Here is a 19,290-nt window from a genome sequence, read left to right as displayed (position 1 = left end):
CAACTGGGCACTTAACTTCCTTTCAGCCACTCGAGTTCTCGCGAGACTTGCTAGTGGGCCCGCCCCCCCTTATACCTCTCGCGCCTGCGTAGATCTCTTCAAAGCAGAAGGTCGCGCTTGGAGGAAGTGGCGGCTTTGGGTCCCGTGGCCGTAGCGCCGTTAGTTCTTCTCTGTAGCTCCACTCGGCCGCTTGCCGAGCCACCCTGCCGCCAAGATGCCTCGAATTATGATCAAGGGGGGCGTGTGGAGGAATACTGAGGTAAGTCCCCTTTTCCCGCCGTCCGCTGCCCTCCGCCCCTCCGACTCCTGATGCGCACGCGCGGAGGTCGGGGAGGCGGGGAGGATGCCTGCGGGGTCTGCGTGGGGGGCGGTGCGGGGCCGACCCTCTGGGCCTTTACCTTGTGCCCCGTCCTGCGTTTTCTGAGCACCTCCAGGACAGGGACCGTGGTTTAACCACATGACTACCTGCTGGACATTCGTTAGGCCCTCGGGGAGCATTTGTTGAATTGAGGACGCGCCCTCCGCCCTGGTGAACTCTGTGTGGAAGGGGGAGACAGGACAACAGCGAGAGTCGGTCTTCTGGGGCACCCCCGTTCCCCACCCCAGGCGCCGTGCCTCTCTCTGATACTCAAAAATAAAGACGTGCTGTTGCCGCAACTTTGTTTTTTTCTTTGACTTCCTTGCAGAGGGGAAGCACTTTGAGTGCCAGATTCTAAGAGCCCGTTTCTGTTCTTATCCCTCATTATCTGTTATCAAGGCATAACTTGTCCGCCCTCCCGACAGATCCCAAGGCCTGTCTCTTCCTGTCACTTACACTTCAGCCTGGACAGAAGCCAGTTAGGACAAACAGATAGGCCTGTGGTAGTCTCTTTGCTTCCAGAAATGTAGTTTATGGTGAGCCAAAGGATAGCAGAGGGAGTAAAATAGAAATAAGGGTTTAGAGCACTTTGTGTTTATAGTGCACTGAATTTATTTATTAGTTTCCCATGTCTTTTCATATTCTGTGTCGTTTTACATCTTGTGCCTTCTTGGAATATCCTTCTACAACTTAGCACCTGTCTGACCCTCTTTCGGAAACCAGTTCAGAAACTCTTCTGGAATTTTTGCCTGTTCACCCTGTGAAAAGTAGTTGCACCCACAGTGGTCCCATTACACCTCTTTCATCCATTTGTTATGGTTTGCTTTGTCTTTCTGCAAGCATCACATTCTTGTGTGTGATGCTAGGTAAGTTTCTTAACCTCTCAGAGCCTAAATTTGCTAATAGGGATGATAATAATACCTACCTCTCTTGAGGATTAAATGAGTCACTGCATTTGTAACGTTTAGAACAGAGTCTGGTACATGGTAGTCTTCCAGTAAGTGTGAGTTGCTATTTATTTTCCCCAGAAGACAGCACTGCAAGAAGACAGGACTAGATCTTGTCATCGCCAGAACCTAGGACAGTAACAAAATTTGCTTGGCAAATGTTTGCTGAATGGCTCTAGTAGGGTCAGTAACTGCTATATGTACTTAGTTGAAGATGTGATTAAATGTAACAGTACTCCAACAAAGTTACAAATAAAGTCAGTGTCATCCTTGCCTCACAGCTTGCACAGAAGGACCTAGGCTGTTTAAATTGGAGAAGAGATGACTTATGGGGAAGAGACAGATGTACAAAATCAAGCAACAGCAGGATTCCTATGCAGTGGCCAAAGCCCTGCAGTCTTTTTCAGTCTCTGATGATGAGGGTTTGGAATGGCATGAAGTGGCTCATGTATGAGGCATGTAGCTCTAGTTCAACGTGGAAAAAAGTCTAAAAGTTAAATGCCCCAAGTGCATTCATCTTTGGCTCTAATATCACTGATGTCTGTGGTTTAGCTTGCGGGGCTCCCCTGGGATTGGTGAATTCCGTATTGAATGGGTGCCCTGGTGAGATAGTATATAGAGACTGGGGGAGGCTAGAGGCAGAGTTGACTGGTGAGTTAGGGGAGAAACATTTAATTCTTAGGTTAGACATGAGATGTGGATTCTTGGGTCAGAGCAGGGAGAAAATGCTGTTTGTAAGCTGGAGGCAAGAAGCCTGGATTTGAGACTAGAGTCACTAGAGTCTTGACTTGCTTCTTTATAGAGTTTTGTGTTTTGTTTTTTTGTTTTGGTGGGGGGAGGTATTTAGGTTTATTCATTGACTTATTCTTAGAGGAGGTACTGGGGATTGAACCCAGGACATCATGCATGCTAAGCACACGCTCTACCACTTGAGCTATACCATCCCCCCTTGACTTGCTTCTTGAGGGCTGTGTGTGTCTTATTTAATTCTCTTTCCCTAAAGTACACAAGACCTGGTATAAGGTTGATGTTAGAGAATGTTTTTTGAATGTATGAATGAATGAATGAGCGAGCCATATCCTTTTGAAGAGAGTGACAGCCACACATTGGGGAATCCTTTTTTAAAATCTATCAAGTAGGGTTTCTCAGATTGGACTGTACCCACTCCCAGTGATTGAAGGGGCGTTGTCTGTAAGGGAGGGTAGGATGTCCTTCTAAGGGATTTCTTAATTTCTTTCATTTTGCTGATGCTAGCTTGCTGTTTTTTATTATCATAATGAAGTTTTGTACTTAAAAAAAAAACCCTAGGATTTATGTGTGTGTTTATATTTCTCTTTCTAGCACAAAGCTGTTAGAGTTAATTTAAGTTTTGTCTTTTCTCACTTGGAGTTTTGTGATTGAATACACTGTTTTTCTTTGACAATTTTTAGGATGAAATCCTGAAGGCAGCGGTAATGAAATATGGGAAAAACCAGTGGTCTAGGATTGCCTCACTGCTGCATAGAAAATCAGCAAAGCAGTGTAAAGCCAGATGGTATGTACCAGTTAATGAGTGGAAAATAGAAAATGACCTTAATTATGATGAGGGAAATATCAGTTCTTTGAACCTTACCAAAGAAAGCAAGCATTGTGATACAATAAACTATGGAGTGTGAGATGGGAATTTAGATTTAAGACATAGCTGTCATTTGCTTCTTAGGTGATATTAGGCAAGCCATTTTTCTCTCCCGTCTCTCTTTTCTCCCAACTGGGGACAATACTTGGCCCTGACTGTTGGAGATGTGAGGCTCAAATGAGTTATTGTTGTTTGAGAGTGCTTTGTGAAGCATAAAATAAATCTGCTTTTAGGTGTAGATGGACCCCAGCTTATAAATGGATTGTATTATAAAAATTTATAAGTTGGTTGTTTTAGAATTTACTTTCCCAGATAAATAATTGATAATTAATGGTTAATTTTCTGGTAGTTGAGTTTCCTCATTAATACAGTGGAAGTATTGTGTATTTGCTTCCCCAAAACATAACAACCCAACATTTCATTTGTGGTGTCCCCTTTTAAGTCACAGAATAGTGGACACATTAAGTTCTTTACATGTGTTTTTGGCATGAGTGATCTGGCCCCAGCCCTGACCCATGTGGTTCTAGGATCATATTTTAGATTGTATGAGTAACCTAATTTCCTAGGCACCTGGGTAGGGGAAAGGATCAGAATGTAGAGATAGTCCCACAAAGAGGAAGCTGGTCTTCAGTCTGCATAAGTGGTTCTGATTTCTGCTTCTCTTAGTGGAGCTAAGCTTCTACCCCTGTGTTTGGTAAGGCTTGTATATTGGTTGCAGGCCTCTCATCCAGATAAGCAGACTGGATGTGTTGGGTGGGGCATTAGAAAGACAGGATGGCATAGTAGTTTTACTTAAAAAACTCAACAAAAAAAAGCGTATAATGTTGAAAAGCATTTAGTGAGTGTAAGTCAAATGCTTAAAGAAGCCAAGGTGTTGTGAGAATCAAATCAAAGTATAAGAAAGTACTATGAAAACTAGAAACATTATGAAAATATGAGGTGGTATTGTCTTATTTGCAAATAATTTCAATATCTCTAATAAAGTATAAAATGAATGAAAACAATTCATTTGTTGGAAAGCATATGATCATGTTTCAGTCAGGTTACCTTTTTTAAGCATTACTAACCTTGCATAATTAAAATACAGTAGAATTTAGTGAGATAGGGAATCTGGATTGGGCTAAGTTTAACCAAATAATATTCTGTTATTAAAAAAAGAACAGCTTTTGTGATTGAAGGATGAGAGTTAGCTTGCGTTTTTCAGATACTAGAAGTCAGTATGTCTAATGTGTAGGTAGGATATTCATCTTGGATGACTGATTAAGGTATAAAATGGTATCTTTTTATTAGGTATGAGTGGCTGGATCCAAGCATTAAGAAAACAGAATGGTCCAGAGAAGAAGAGGAAAAACTCTTGCACTTGGCCAAGTTGATGCCAACTCAGTGGAGGACCATTGCTCCAATCATTGGAAGAACAGCTGCCCAGTGTTTGGAACACTATGAATTTCTTCTGTAAGTGAATCTTCAGAAACAGTATTAAGATGTGTGTATATCTTCTGAATGAGGCTAAATAAATTTTTAGCATTTTCTGAATTTAACAGTAATTACAGATCTGAATAAAGCCAGAGGAGCTAAAGCTGTTGGATTGTATATTCCACATCTTATGTGGTTGATCAAGACTATGTTTCCTGTTACATATTTTTTAAAATTATAATTTGAAAATATTATATAAGTCATACATATTAATCATGGAAAATTAGAGGGAAAATAGTAAAAAAGCAAATAAAAATTACCCACAGTCACACTGCTGAGAGTTAACCATTGGAACATCTTGGTTCATCACTAAAAGGTTTTTTTGTGTGGCTTTGCTGCATTTGTGATTTAAGAAGCTAGTTAAATGGTCAGTGGAAACACTGAAATTAGAGATTTAAAACCATCTCTTTCAGGTGAAGCAGTAATAGAAATGCTTTATTTTGTTAATTCCCATCCATTGAGTTTTTGAAAGAAAAGAGTGCCAACACTAGGAAACCTGGTATTTCTAAGACTAAATGGTGTAGTAGTATGATTCATTATTCTGGGCTCATCTAGGGATAAAGCTGCCCAAAGAGACAATGAAGAGGAAACAACGGATGATCCACGAAAACTTAAACCTGGAGAAATAGATCCAAATCCAGAAACAAAACCAGCACGGCCTGATCCGATTGATATGGATGAGGGTAAGTGTATGTCTGTGAGAAATTTAACTCTTTTAGTTTGTTTCTAAACTCCTCTGACTTTTTTGAATTGCAGTTCTGCCTGCAGATGTTATTCTAAATCTCTTCCTGAATGTGTCCAGTCTTATATTATAGAGTGATTGCTCTTTTTGGACAGTGTCCCTTTATCTTCTGGCTTTTCAATTCATTAAGTGAGTTAAGCTGTGTAATGCTACTGGACAGATTTCCTGGAGGCCAGCAGGCAAGCTCTTTAGGATCCTGTATTCTCATTTTTGTTCTGAGGAAAGAGGCAACAAGTCAGGATTTTGGGCCCCAGTCCTATTAACTACTTTTTTGACTTTGGGCAGGTAGTTTGATCTTTGTGAAAAGGCAGCACCACAGTACTATGAGGGAGATTTATGATGCCTTTTTGAGATGTTGAATCAAGAGTCAGAGGAACAAGATTTGAATCTAGTTTAGTGCCGTATCTGCCACGTATAAGCTGTGTGACTTTAGGCAAGTCATGTAATCCCTCTGCACTTTGATCCTCTTTCCTGTCAGATGGAGAGTAATAATACCTATTTTACTTCACAGGGTTGTTGTGAAGCATTCAGTTAATATTTGTTGAGTTTTTAATTAAAGAATTTGAAGGTAGTAGTTCCCAAAGGCAGACTGTGGCTAGGCTGGCTGCATCATTGTCACATGGCAAACTTTAAAAAATACAAGTACAAGGGCCTCCCCAGCAGATCTGAGTCAGCAGGTTGAGGGAAGGTAGGGTAATCTTGGAATCTGAGGGTTTTTTCCTAAAGTTCCCTTATAATTTCAGTGAGCACCCTTGTATAGGACTTGCTGTAAGTTATCAGTAATGAAATTTATTCTACTCGAGGGAGCTAAGGAAAATGTATTGGAGGAGAGGATTAGTTCTGAGGGAAAAAAATGAAGGAAAAATAATAATGAAGATATCAGTTCCCTTATAATTAAATAGTAGTTTTTACAATATTCCACAATTTGTGCTGTGCCAGGTAGGTGATGTTAATAAAAGATACGATAATTATGGCCACTGTTTAATGAATACTTGATAGATGCTCTACATATTTCATTTTGCTTAGTCCTTTTCAACATCCCTGTGAAGTAGGAATTGTTATTCCCATTTTATAAGTGGTGAAACATATTGAGGGAGGGTAAATACGTTGCCCAGGGTCACATAACTAACAAGTGGTGGGTCTGGTTTTTAACTTAGGTTTCTCTGACTTCAAAACTCAAGCTATTTCCTTTATGATATACCATATGATGACTATATTTATGCTTTTTCTCATCTTAAGCACTAGGATATGTCTCTCACATACCTTGCTCCTGCGGGAGAAAAACTTAGTTTTTCTTCTCTTAATTTTTGCAGATGAACTTGAGATGCTTTCTGAGGCTAGAGCCCGCCTGGCTAATACTCAGGGAAAGAAAGCCAAGAGGAAAGCGAGAGAGAAACAGTTGGAAGAAGCAAGGTATGGTTGTTTCTATCCATAGTTGAACAGTAGATCTGCATCCTTAGGCCAAGTGAAACTGCATGGTTTATCAGCCCCGCTGGGTGAGTGAGAATTGTCTAATTCCAGTTATGCTTTAGTTTCTTTATTACTTAGAAAAAGTCCTATATATTTTTCCTAACCATTTTAGAATAGTTATAGAAAAAATACATATTTAAAAAGGGTTTTGTAACATGACTGAAGTAATACCCAGATATAGATAATAGATATGTATTTATGTGTATGGACAGACGGGCGGACACACACGCGCGTGTGCGTGCACACACACGGTGTGTTGGGTTTGTTCTGTTAGCATCGGAAAGCTTCATTTGTTGTAGCCTTTTTTTTTTTTAAATGGAGGTCCTGGGACTTGAACTGAGGACTTTACCACTGAGCTACACCCACCCCGCCCTGTTGGCATCAGATGGCTACAGGATACAGGGCTCTGTGACTTTGGCATGACTGCCAGTTAGTTAGTCTCCTTGATTAGTGTTGGGCAGGCACTGGCTGTGAAACAGGAAACTCAGCTGAACATGGAGTCAGTGAGCCTCGAACCACATTTTAGGCTGTCATAGACATTCTCATTTAAAAAGTGAGTGGAATTAAGTATTCCCTCTACTCAAGGTTTTCTCCACTTTCCCCTTCCTTTTGGTTAGATCCATGACTGACATCATTCCTAATAGCCCAGAAACCAGGATGAAGTGAATAAAGTGAAATTTACAAGAGCTTACTAGCTTTTGGAATTCAGGCACTGGAATAACCTCCCTAGCCTACACAGCTGCCTTCTTTGGTCTTTAAGTTGGGAAGTGCTTCCTGACCTGATGACTAGCATTGTGTTGATGGTTCCCCCAATATGGCTTTGAAATGCCAGGTCCTGGGATGGAGGATTCTTTCATGCCAGAGGATGCTTTTTGGCATAGCTGGCAACCACTAGCCCAGAATAGTTACTTAAGATGGGAGTATGATTGGCCTGGGATAGTAAACAGAAACCAAGAGGAGGTACTAAATTTTCTGCTCAATCTCAGTCACCTGTCTATCCTGTACACTATTTAGGGTTAAGTAATGTGAGTAAGATTAAAAAAATAATCACGTTTCCATTTCTATCCATGTTGTTCAGAGGCCAAATTTTTTGAGCCTTTTAATCATGTGGACTGGGTCAGGGATGTGGCAAGTGTGGATATGAAGAATCTGCAAGTATGGCTGGTATTATTTGCTTTAAATTAATTTTGCAGATTTAAATTTACCCTACTCTTTCTTGTAGATTTTCTTATAGTACCTACACATCTTTATAACTTGTGTGAATATCTTGTAATTGACTACATTGGTCTGTATGCAAAATGCACTGGAGGGCTGTTATTTACTTTAAATGTTAAATTACAGATCTGATTTATAACTTAAAGCTTTTTATTGATTATAAAAGTAATACTCTTCTCTTGCGAAATAGTATTGTACTATTCTCTTTTGGGGGCACGGTTGATACAACGCTGTATAGCTTGGTTATATTCACTTAGCGTTATATTGTAAAGGTTTTCTAATGTCATTTGAAGTCTTTATTTTCTTTATTTAAAGAATAAAATTACTTTTGAAATGTGTCCTTCCAAACTTTTCTCAATATAGACATACAATTATGTGTACATACGTATACAGTAACATTTGTGTAAATTAGATCATACTGTATAGACTATTTTGATGAGACGTTAACTGTTAATCTTACTGGGGTTCCCTTGTAAGTGATGAATCATTTTCTCTCACTGTTTTTAAGATTTTCTCCTTATTTTTGGCTTTCAACATTTTTTGTATATTTCTTTTCGTGAATTTCTTAATGTTCACCTTACTTGCAGTTCGTTGAGCTTCCTTGATGTGTAGGTTAATGGTTTTGAATAAATTTGGGAAACTTTCAGCCATTATTTCTTCTAATATTTTATTCTCCTTTTTTTCTTTCCTTTCCTTTTGGTATTCCTATTGTGCATATATTTGTTGGTGCATTTAATGGTGTTTTACATTTCTGTGAGACTCTGTTCATATTTCTTCATTTTTTTCCCTTTTCTTTGGATTGCATAATCTTTATCCATCTGTCTTCAAGTTTGCTAATTCTTCTGTCACTTCAGATCTGTTGTTGAACCCCTCTAGTGAAGTTTCATTTTAGCTTTATACTTTTCAACTCCAGAATTTCTGGTTGGTTCTTTGTAACCATTTCTCTTCATTGATTTTCTGTATTTGATGCAACATTTTCATTATATCTTCCTTCTTTAATCATGGTTTCCTTTTGTTTTTTGAACATATTTATAATGTCTCCTTTGAAGTCTGTCTGTTAAATCTGACATCTGGTTCCTCTCACAGGCAGTTTCTGTTTCCTGCTTATTTTCTGATGTGTGGGTCATGCTTTCCTGTTTCTTTGTATGTCTCACCTTTTTTTGTTGGAAACTGAACACTTTGGATGATATACCGTAGCAGTTCTGGGCACTGTGTTTCCCCCGTTCCCTCCTTGTTATTGTTACTTGCTTGTTTACTTGTTAGTGACAGGCTGGATTATTTTATTGAAGTCTGTTCTCTTCCCTCCTCCAGAAATGTGAAGCCTCTGGGGTTGCTCCTCATGGGGGCGCAGTCTTGGGTGTGCCCACAGTCATCTTGGGGTGATGTAGTTTTAACAGGAGTTTGTGACATCTTTTCTGCTGGGTATACCCAGTTGTTAAATTTGACTAATTGACAGCTTATTGCTGTATTGTTTTCAGCAATGTCTTGGGTGTAAATATTAACTGTTCCACAAACTGATCCAATCAGACTTTGGCTCCTTTGAAGGGATAGTTTCTGTGGTCAGTGTTTGATATTTGTTTTCACCCCAGGAAGGCTTCTACTTTTTGAAAGAGATTGATACTCGCAAACTAGTGGGCCTGCAGTTTAGCCTGTATCTCAAATGAATCTATCAGTTTCTTCGCAGTTGCCTTCCAGCACAACTTCCACTGTTTTTAAGAGTGCCCTGAGCCTGAACGTCTCCATACCCCGTTGCAAATTAAGTCATTTCTTTGGGGAGCTTGGAATTCTCAGTACTACTTATGGGCTTTGATGTGCTTATCTCCGAGTGACACCCCCACTTTAGGAGCTGAGTGCTGGAGGTGGGGAGTGGGTCTCCTTGGCTTGTGTCTCCTATCACGGAACCCTCCTCCTACAAGCCCAGGCAAGGACTGTTGGCTCCAGCATTGTCAGTAGCATGTGCCCAATGTAGAGCCTCTGGGCAGAAGAATCCGGAAGCCCCTACTTCTCAGTCACTGTTACTGAACTTGACCTCTGCAGTGCCTGCCTGGAGGTAGGATGAGAGATGCTAATGTCCTGCCCCTCCTGGAATGAAAGCCAGGGAGCTGAAGTGGGGAGAGAGCCCTATGTTCTTGGAGTGGAGGTTTCTGTCTCCCTGAGCTGGAGGGGGCGGGAAGGGAAGAGGAAGTTGGTCTTGATTCAGTTACCACAGGCTCTCACTTTTCTTACCGAATTTTATTAGATTTTCTGGAATAAATGTTTCTTTATTAGCTATATCTTGTTAGGATCCTTTCCAGAGACTTTTTTTTTTAACTGTTGATCTTTTTCTTTGCTCTTTATTTAATTTTTATTAAATAAGTGTATTCCATCCAGAGAAAGGATACATATTTACTTACAGTTCCTTCTGGTTTTCTCTTTGCTCTATTTTATGTGTGTACCTTTAAATCAAAGTTGGAATTGATTTTGGTGAATGGTGTGAGGTGAGGATTTAAATAAATATTTCTTCCCCAAATGGTCAGATAGTTTCCTTAACTCTTGGATGATACATCCCTTCCCCACTGTATATGATTTTCAAGGTGATCTTGTGTTCTTTTCCTTTTAGGCGTCTTGCTGCCCTTCAAAAGAGAAGAGAACTTCGAGCAGCTGGCATAGAAATTCAGAAGAAAAGAAAAAAGAAGAGAGGAGTTGATTATAATGCTGAAATTCCATTTGAAAAAAAGCCTGCTCTTGGTTTCTATGATACTTCTGAGGAAAACTACCAGGCTCTTGATGCAGATTTCAGAAAGTTAAGACAACAGGATCTTGATGGGGAGCTAAGATCGTAAGTTGACTTTCTGATTATTTAAATGGAAAATATAGTAGGAACTTTATTAAATTCCAAGTATTATCCATATAAGACCTAGATTTTTATCATTTAGCACAATGTGGCCTATGTAGTGCTTTTATTTATTTAATGGAGTCACCTTTCTGAGAAAATCAGTGACCTGGCTGTAATGTTTTTAGCACAGAATGCTGTTTGCATCTCTTGAAATGTCAGCACTTGGCTGTTAGTGAACTCTCTACTCACTGAGTCACAGTCTTAACATTTATGTCCATTTGTGACCAGGTGAGTTATTTTACTGATGGCCCGAAGGAATCCATCAAAATCTGGTCTGTTGCTTCTTGTTTTTTCCTAGTGAAAATTTTCTCTCATTTTTCTTAAAATGAAATTAAAATGAAAAAAATTGCCAATGCATTCTTAAATCTTTTCACTTAATGGGGATAAGTAGGTATATTTGTAAAATGTCTTAGGATGCAGAGGATTTTGCTCATTTCTAGGGACTTTTAGAGTTTCTTTGATTCTTAGATATGAATGTTGTGACAGTCTTTTATGATTGTCAAAGACTTTTAGTTTTCTGCTCCCTGAGTGGCCTTCCATTTCTCTTGACATGAATTGTTAGTAAACAGCAGATGTCAGCTGCTGTGAAACAGGATTTTCTTGGGTATACTCCATTGTGTTTATTTTTCAAATTAGGACCTTGCTTTAGGTATTCTCTACAAGTAAAGAGATTGGAGAAGAAAATAATCATTTGGGAAGGAGTAGACTAGATGGTGGAAGAGGAGGACATGGAAAGGGGAGAAGGCATTCCTGGAGCTTTAAAAGATGGCCTTGAGCCTGGCTTTAGACCCTAACAACTCTCTGGTATCATTTGTCAGGACTTAAGTATCCTTTAAAAAAAATTTATGAATTAAAAAAATCAAACAACTGAGAACAATTTTAAAGGAAAATTTAAAAATTCATAATATTTTAATTCTGTCCCCTTCATTTAATTGTTTTCCTTTTTGTATACTTGATCATTTTCCTGTGTGCACATACATATTTTTATTAGAACATAATCATAATATAGGAAAAGTTTTATGTTTTTTTCACATTATGTAACATTTTGCTTATCATAGTCTCTATAGTTACATAGTTTGAATATTTAGTACTTAAATTACTTAGTATATTCTTAGTAATTCTATTGCTGTTCTAAGTCTGCATTCCTTTTGAATATATTAGGTAGGTAATGGTGTAGGGAACAACTTAGTGTATATAGTTTTTGTCTTTTTATTAGTACTTTTCTTAGGAATGGGATTCTTTTGTTCAGAGCATTTGACTGTGTATATGGCTTTTAATGTTATTGTCTGTATGTAACTTAAAAAAAATCTGTTCTCCACCTTGATCCGTGACAGTGAAAAAGAAGGAAGAGATAGAAAAAAAGACAAGCAGCATTTGAAAAGGAAGAAAGAATCTGACTTACCATCAGCTATTCTTCAAACTAGTGGTGTTTCTGAATTTACTAAAAAGAGGAGCAAACTAGTACTTCCTGCCCCTCAGGTAATCCGATAAAAGCAGGTTTCTCATTGTGTGAACTCATCTGCTTACCGTTTATTCAGATGTTTGTGGGCCTAGGTGCTCGGTACCACTAAGAAATTCACAACTTAATAGATGAGCCACATAAAAATAAATCATTGTGAGATAGTATGATAAATAAGGAATAAGTTCTCTATAATTTAGTATATCAGGCCTTAAACTGCTCATCTGATGGTTTGGTATGTGATTGTCAGCAGGTTAGGACTTCAGGCCTCTTTTTTTGTAGCTGATAAAAGTGGACTTTATCACCTTTGTGGACTTTAGGCGGCTTTCTTTTATGGGATGTTTTGTTGAGTTGTACTTGTCTTTTTGGGATAATAGCTGTGAAGAGCACTGTGGGAGTTGTGGAGAAGAGATAATTCATTCAGCTTGTCGTGGGCTCTGTTCCTTTGACTGAATTATGGTTGGTCAGAAACATGGGGATTTTAAATAAGCTCTTGTTTTATTTTGACTAGTGCAGCACTGTAGAATTGGACAGTTGAATGGAATCAGAGAGGCAGATTTAGGAGACCTGAATAGCTTCTTTCCCCAAGAGAGTGCACTGGTTGCATGAACACAAAATTCTTGGGCATAAACATACAATACTTTTGTCAGATGCTGTCATTCCTTGTAGTGATATTTCTAAAATTGAGATTTTGCTTGTAATTTTTTTTTTTAAGTTCTTAGGAAATTTATTCTGGTAAAATTACTGAGATAACACCTTTTGATTTTCTTAGGGATTTTGTGGCTCAGTGGACTCTGATATTTTAATTGGTTTTTAGTCCTCTCCCCCCAGTTGATAAATGGTTTTGTAAAAATACTAATGTTTTGTTCTTGGTTTATTAATATGTTGGTTTGAAAGAATTTCAGTATGGAAACATAAGACTTTGCACCTTGATATACTATATCACATACGGAATTTTCCCCACGCATTGTATAGGAAAGACTTTTAAAAACTTCATTATGGAAATTTTCAAGCCCCCCAAAAGTAAAGAGAGTAGTACAATGAATCCCTGTGTGCTCATCACACAGCTTCAGCAATTCATCTTTCTGGAATGTGAAAGTTTTAAGTGTGTTATTCCTGGTTAAAATATTGCTACTATGATGACTGTGTCTTTAGATTTCAGATGCAGAACTCCAGGAAGTTGTAAAAGTAGGCCAAGCAAGTGAAATTGCTCGTCAGACTGCCGAGGAATCTGGCATAACAAACTCTGCTTCTAGTACCCTCTTGTCTGAATACAATGTCACCAACAACAGCATCGCTCTGAGAACACCACGGACGCCGGCTTCCCAGGACAGAATTCTGCAGGTAAGCTGCAGTGTAGCAGAATGAGCATTTCACTTTGTTTATTGTCCTTACAAGTGTTACAGAGAACACTGAGTGGTTTGGTTTTGTTTCTTTTATACTTAACAGTTTGAAACTGAGTAGCATAGCTGCTTGCGATTTCTGTAGTAGGGAAGCTAAATCAGATTCAATGATTAGGTAGGGTGATTTCATTTCTGCATTTATTAATTCATAGGTTTATCCTGAAGCAAGCCCTTCTTCCTTCATTAGTATTTAGTACCTGTTAATAAAGCATAGCATTTAAAATTTTCACATTGCCTAGCAATCCTGGAAAGAAATCAGATGTATGTAGTCAGTAATTTTTAAAACTTGCATCTCTGTACTTAGCTTGGCATAGACTGTCTTCAGTACTGTTTCCCTCTCTCTAACACATGGTGTATACAGCACTGTGTGTTCTTAGGGTGTCTGTGTGCCAGAGGATAGACAAACCTAACAAAACACTAGTGAGTCTTTCAGCACCCTTACATCGCATTTCCTCATCTCTCATAGTCAAATACAATTTTAAGGTCTTGATTCAGGAGTCAAATAGTTGTGATAGGAAGGCTTAGTAAGAGAAACAGTTGTGCCCCCCATGGTTTGCTTTCTAGAGGTATCAGTTACTGCTCTTTGTTTTTACCTTACCTTTGTTTTACTGCTAAGACACTTGCTACATGTTGGTTATGTTTTCAGTTTTAGGCAGTTTTCTACCTAGCATTTGAACATTTGGCTCTCTCACACCCTCTGCCTCTACCATGGATGCACACTCTTTCCATTCCTCCATCTTCCATTATAGTAAATCATAATTTTTCTCCAGATTTATGGTTTACCTTAACATTATATAAACCATATTCAGTGCTGACCCAGAAAATGTCTTACATCGACTCTACTGCACAGTATTTTATTTTTCTTTGAATTAATTCTTATTTTATTTAATTCCTTAATTTTCTGATTACTTAGCACAAAGTCAGTTCTCGTTCAGTTCAGTTCAGACTTTACTAACTGTGTAAATCTCCTGTCATCTGGTCAAGTTTTAGGTGTTTTCATCTTTTTCAACACTTGAAGTCTTTTCCAGAGCTTCTGAATGTTCTAGTCCGGACTGATTACTGTTTAGATCTTGTTTATAGCTTGCTCTCTTGCTTTCCCTTCACTGTCACCCTAGGAAGTCCCTTGGGTCTCCTCTTTCCAGGAAAGAGGAATGAAGTGTATCTTTCTGAGGAAGGGTTCATGGGAGCTGAGTTTTTAAGACCTTGCATTCTATCTTCTTATTTGATTGATAGTACAACTGGGTATAGAATTCCAGATTGAAATGATTTTTGTTTATGGTTTTGAAGGCAGTGCTCCAGTGTCTTCTGGCTTCTGTTTTTGCTGTTAAGATCTTCTATGCCGTTCAGGTTGTTAATAGATAGGAAACCTGTTTTTTTCTTTCTCTTGAAGCTATGTTTATATGGTCTTCTCTTTTTTAAATGGGTGTTTCTTGGTGTGGGTCTGTTTTTAACACTGTGCTAGGTACTTGGTGGATCTTTTCATTCTGCAGACTCACAACCTTCAATTCTGGGAAATGATTTTGAAAATTAAAAAAAATTTCCTCCTCACTTGCATTGATTTATTTTGTTACTTATTCCTCTCTGGTTTTCTGTCTTAGTTGACTTTCTGATTTATTGACAGGAGATTTTCTGAATTTTATCTTTATTCAGTTTTTAAATTTTTAATTTCTAAGAGCTCTTGTTTAAATGTGTTCAGTTTTTAAACATTTCATTTAATGACAATCTTCTTATTCCTCTGAGGCTATTAATGATGGTTTTACTTTGTTTTTATAAATTTTCTTTTCCCTGCATAGTCTTTGTTTTGTTTCGTTTTCTATTTTTCATATTTGATATTTCCTCAAATGTCTCTTGATTTTGCTCTCTGCTTATGTTTAGAGGGTATGGGTGGGGCAATTAAAAGCTGCCTGGAAGCTTCTTGGGTGTGGGTGGGACTCCTTGACTCCAGGCTTCCCTGTAGGCTGAACTGGGTGGGATGTTTGATTGAGGAATTTAAAAAAATTATTAAAAAAATTTATTTAAGTATACTTGACTTACAATATTAGTTTTAGGTGTAAACATAGTGACTTGATATTTTTATAGATTATGCTCCATAAAAACTTTTTATGAAATATTGGCTATATTCCCTGTGCTGTAACTTATTTATCATTGTGGAATTCTTGATGTTAATATGTCTAGATCTTTTCTCTTGGGTTAGTCAGACTCCCCAGAGAAGTGGCTTCTGATCTCTTGCCTGGAGGTTTGAAGCTGGCCAGCCTTTTGGGAGCTTAGTTGGGGAAAAATGCTTTGTATTTGGAATAGCAAAAAGAATACACACACACGAAACTTTGATAATGTGAAAGCCAAGGTTCTTTCCGTGAATAAAGACATACAGAATAGGGGAATAAGCCTGCTCCTCTTTCCTTCATTTTGCCCCCAGACTTAGTGGCTTAATACATTTTCTCGTGTTCATGGTTTCTGTTGGTTAGAAATTTGGACAGGGCATGGAAGGAACTGCTTGTCTCTGCTCTGTGATGTCTAGGGCCTCAGCCAGGAAGACTCAGCATTTAGGGATGACTTGATGGATAGGGGCTGGAATCATCTGGAATGTCTGGTGTTTGATGCTGGCTGTGAGTTGGGTCCTCACCTGGGAATGTGGAGTGAATCTGCATGTGGCAGCTCCATGTGCTTGGGCTTTCTCACAGCATGGTGGCCTCAGAATAGTTGAACTTCCCCCACGGTGTCTCAAGGCTCCAATGTGAGTGCTGTAGTGAGTGTGGTGGGAAGCTGTAGTTTTCCTAACCTTGCCTTGTAAGTGAAGCACTGTCCCTTTTGCTTATTCTGTTAGTTGCAGGGGAGTCACAAGCCCACCTGCATTCAAGAGGAGGGGACACAGACCCCACTTCTTGATTGGACGAGTATCAAGGTTGGATTGTAAGATGAGCATGTGAGATGAGAGATGTGGTTGTGCCTGGAAAATAGAGCCTGCCACAGGCCCTGCACTAGGAGTTAGGAGACTTGTGGGTGCATTGGTAGTAATGAGTACAGGGTTATAGCGGGGGGACTAAAGGCTAGACTTCAGAAAGGAGTCTGCCCTCATGAGTTTTCTTGTTAAGTAGATAGGTGAGTTAGTAGTATCTTAACTTCCCAGTAGAAGAAACTGAGACTCAGAGAAACTAATGAAGATTGGATAAAGATTAGTGATAAAGCCTAAAACCTAGGTGTTCTGACATTTAGCCTAAGCTCACGTGGGGGAATTTGCATTCTTACTTCTTTTTGATTGTAAAGAGGCTTGGCACGGGTAATAGGAAAAGCTTTTGGGTAAAAGAAATTTCATATATGAGGCCACCGAAGCATTTCTTGACTACAAAACTTTATTCTAAAACTTCTGACATGCTAATGTTAGGTTGGCAGGAGTGGAATTACTGAATTCTGCCATGGCCCAGTGTTCATTTTCTCTTTTGGTTTTCATTGAGAAAATATATAAGAATTCTGCCTGCTTCAGGGTTTGTGTAGTAGGACCAGAGGAGAGGTGTTTGCTGTCCTATCTAAACTGTTGAAACACACTGCTTTACCTTCTTGTTAATCAGGAAGCCCAAAACCTAATGGCCCTGACCAACGTGGACACCCCGTTAAAAGGCGGACTTAATACCCCTTTGCACGAGAGCGACTTCTCAGGTGTGACTCCACAACGGCAGGTTGTACAGACTCCAAACACAGTTCTTTCTACCCCGTTCAGGTATTATAAATAAACAGATGTTTTTTACTTTAGAAAAACTTGAATCTGAGGTCTTGGACAACATATTTGCTTTAGTAATGTTGACGGAATGGAAATAAGTGTTTAACTTGCCTTTTTATTTCTCCTCACTCATAGTAGCAAGTAACATTATAGTATCCAGGAAATGGCTGGATACCAAGTGGCACTTCCTTCTTTTTTCAGAGTTTCTGATGTTATCACCTTGTTTCTGAATAGTTTTAATCTTGTATAATAAAAGAGCAAATCAATCCACTGTCAATGATGATTTGATAAATTGTATAGAATTTGTAATACTTTTTATGCACGTATTACTATTGCCTTTCCCCCAACATCTTATTGTGAAAATTTCTAACGTTCAGAGAGGTTGAAAGAATGGTAAAGCAAATATCCATGTACCCACCACCTGATTCTATAGTGGTTAATACTTTACTATGTTTGCTTTATCACATATCCATCCATCATCAATCCATCTTATTTTTTAATGCATTTCTGTGTAAGTTACAGATATCAGTCCATTTTACCCTAAACATTTCCTCATGCATATCGTTAACTAGAGTCGGAGTTCAGTATTTGGTTATATTTCTTTTGCTTTAAGCTACTGGTTTTAAAGAAGAATTTTTAAGATACAGACATTACAGAGGCAATTCGTATTAAAATGGAATTTGAGCTATTAAGGTTGGAAATACTTGGACTTTACTTTTCATTTTAAATGTTAGGCTATGTGCTCCTCCTGGTTGTTAAGCATACAGGAAGCATCTCAGACTGTTACAGCCATACGTGACAGCAGGATTGAGAGACACTGGCAGCCAAAACCTTACATAACATTTAGCACTTTCATTAGGCTTGAAAGAGAGCCTAATCCTTCTTTTCCTGTGTATGTCTTGTTTCTTAACTAGATTGTAAGCTCCTTGCAGGCAGGGGTCATGTCTTATATGGTAACACTTCACCTCACTTCTGGGGACAGCTGTCTGGCAGCACCACCTGTCTGGAACACAGCCAAGATACAGGAAGTAAGCAACCAAAAAAAAAAAAAAAAAAGCTTTGAACAATTAAAATATAAGGTGCAAAGTCTATGGATTTTATTCCTAGGAGAATTTATTAGCTCTTACTTAGAACTATTCATATTTAGATGTGATTCTAAAAGCCTGGTATTGATTTCCAAACAAAACGGAGGAACTACTTAAAAGTATGTATGCCTTTGATGATAGTGGAATAACCAGCAGCTGTAGGGAGGGAGGAGACAAATGAGAAGTTGAAGACACTGAACTCAAAGTCATTTGGGGTCTTTAGTGTGGTGGCCACCCTCTCCCCACTGTGTATTCTTAGCCACCCTGATGTGTCAGGAGAAAGTTAAAAAATGTTTGATGGACCTAGTTAATAAGGCAAGAAAATGTCAGATGTAATGGCTTTATTTGAAGTCATTAAAATAAAAATAGTACATGTAAATACCAAGTTAGTAGAACTAAATTTTTATTTTAACCTAGAGGTCTAACTTTAAACCACGTAGGAAGTCAGAATTTCTGGAAAATTTCTTTTTTGCTTTCCTTGTAACATATTTTATGTGAAAAACATTTGAAAGCACAATCCAAATAAAATTGGCACTTTTATTGATTGGAATTTCTGTCTTTCTAGGACTCCTTCTCATGGATCTGAAGGGCTGACTCCACGAAGTGGGACAACTCCCAAACCAGTTGTTAACTCCACCCCGGGTAGAACTCCTCTTCGAGACAAGTTGAACATTAATCCTGAGGATGGAATGGCAGACTACAGTGATCCCTCTTATGTGAAGCAGATGGTACGTGTCAATTCCCTTTTAGTACTCTTAAAAAAAGTTTTTTTTTAGTATCTCATGGGTACCAAATTAAAATTTTTCTCCTTGTTACTGAATATTGCATATACCCTAAGATTCTAAACACCTATGGACACCAGAAAAGGAAAATGATTTGTAGGACTTGAGAAGGGGGACTTTTTGGTCTTAAAAGCCTGCTTTTTCTTATTCT

General features: G+C 38.5%; 1 protein-coding gene across 1 annotated transcript in view; it reads left to right on the top strand.

Moving 5' to 3' along the window:
* The window catches only part of CDC5L (cell division cycle 5 like), a 36,307-nt gene continuing 17,017 nt past the window's right edge, over nucleotides 1-19,290 (top strand). The window contains exons 1-10 of the mRNA XM_006201944.3: nucleotides 1-259; nucleotides 2,736-2,839; nucleotides 4,211-4,372; nucleotides 4,949-5,076; nucleotides 6,449-6,548; nucleotides 10,420-10,638; nucleotides 12,030-12,174; nucleotides 13,310-13,498; nucleotides 17,124-17,272; nucleotides 18,923-19,085. Coding sequence (XP_006202006.1) covers nucleotides 215-259; nucleotides 2,736-2,839; nucleotides 4,211-4,372; nucleotides 4,949-5,076; nucleotides 6,449-6,548; nucleotides 10,420-10,638; nucleotides 12,030-12,174; nucleotides 13,310-13,498; nucleotides 17,124-17,272; nucleotides 18,923-19,085 — 1,404 coding nt within the window. The 5' untranslated portion in view covers nucleotides 1-214. The remainder of the gene's footprint in view (nucleotides 260-2,735; nucleotides 2,840-4,210; nucleotides 4,373-4,948; nucleotides 5,077-6,448; nucleotides 6,549-10,419; nucleotides 10,639-12,029; nucleotides 12,175-13,309; nucleotides 13,499-17,123; nucleotides 17,273-18,922; nucleotides 19,086-19,290) is intronic.

The sequence above is a fragment of the Vicugna pacos genome, chromosome 20, assembly GCF_048564905.1.
Source record: "Vicugna pacos chromosome 20, VicPac4, whole genome shotgun sequence".
NCBI classification, from domain to species: domain Eukaryota; kingdom Metazoa; phylum Chordata; class Mammalia; order Artiodactyla; family Camelidae; genus Vicugna; species Vicugna pacos.
This window is presented reverse-complemented; position numbering and strand designations above follow the sequence as displayed.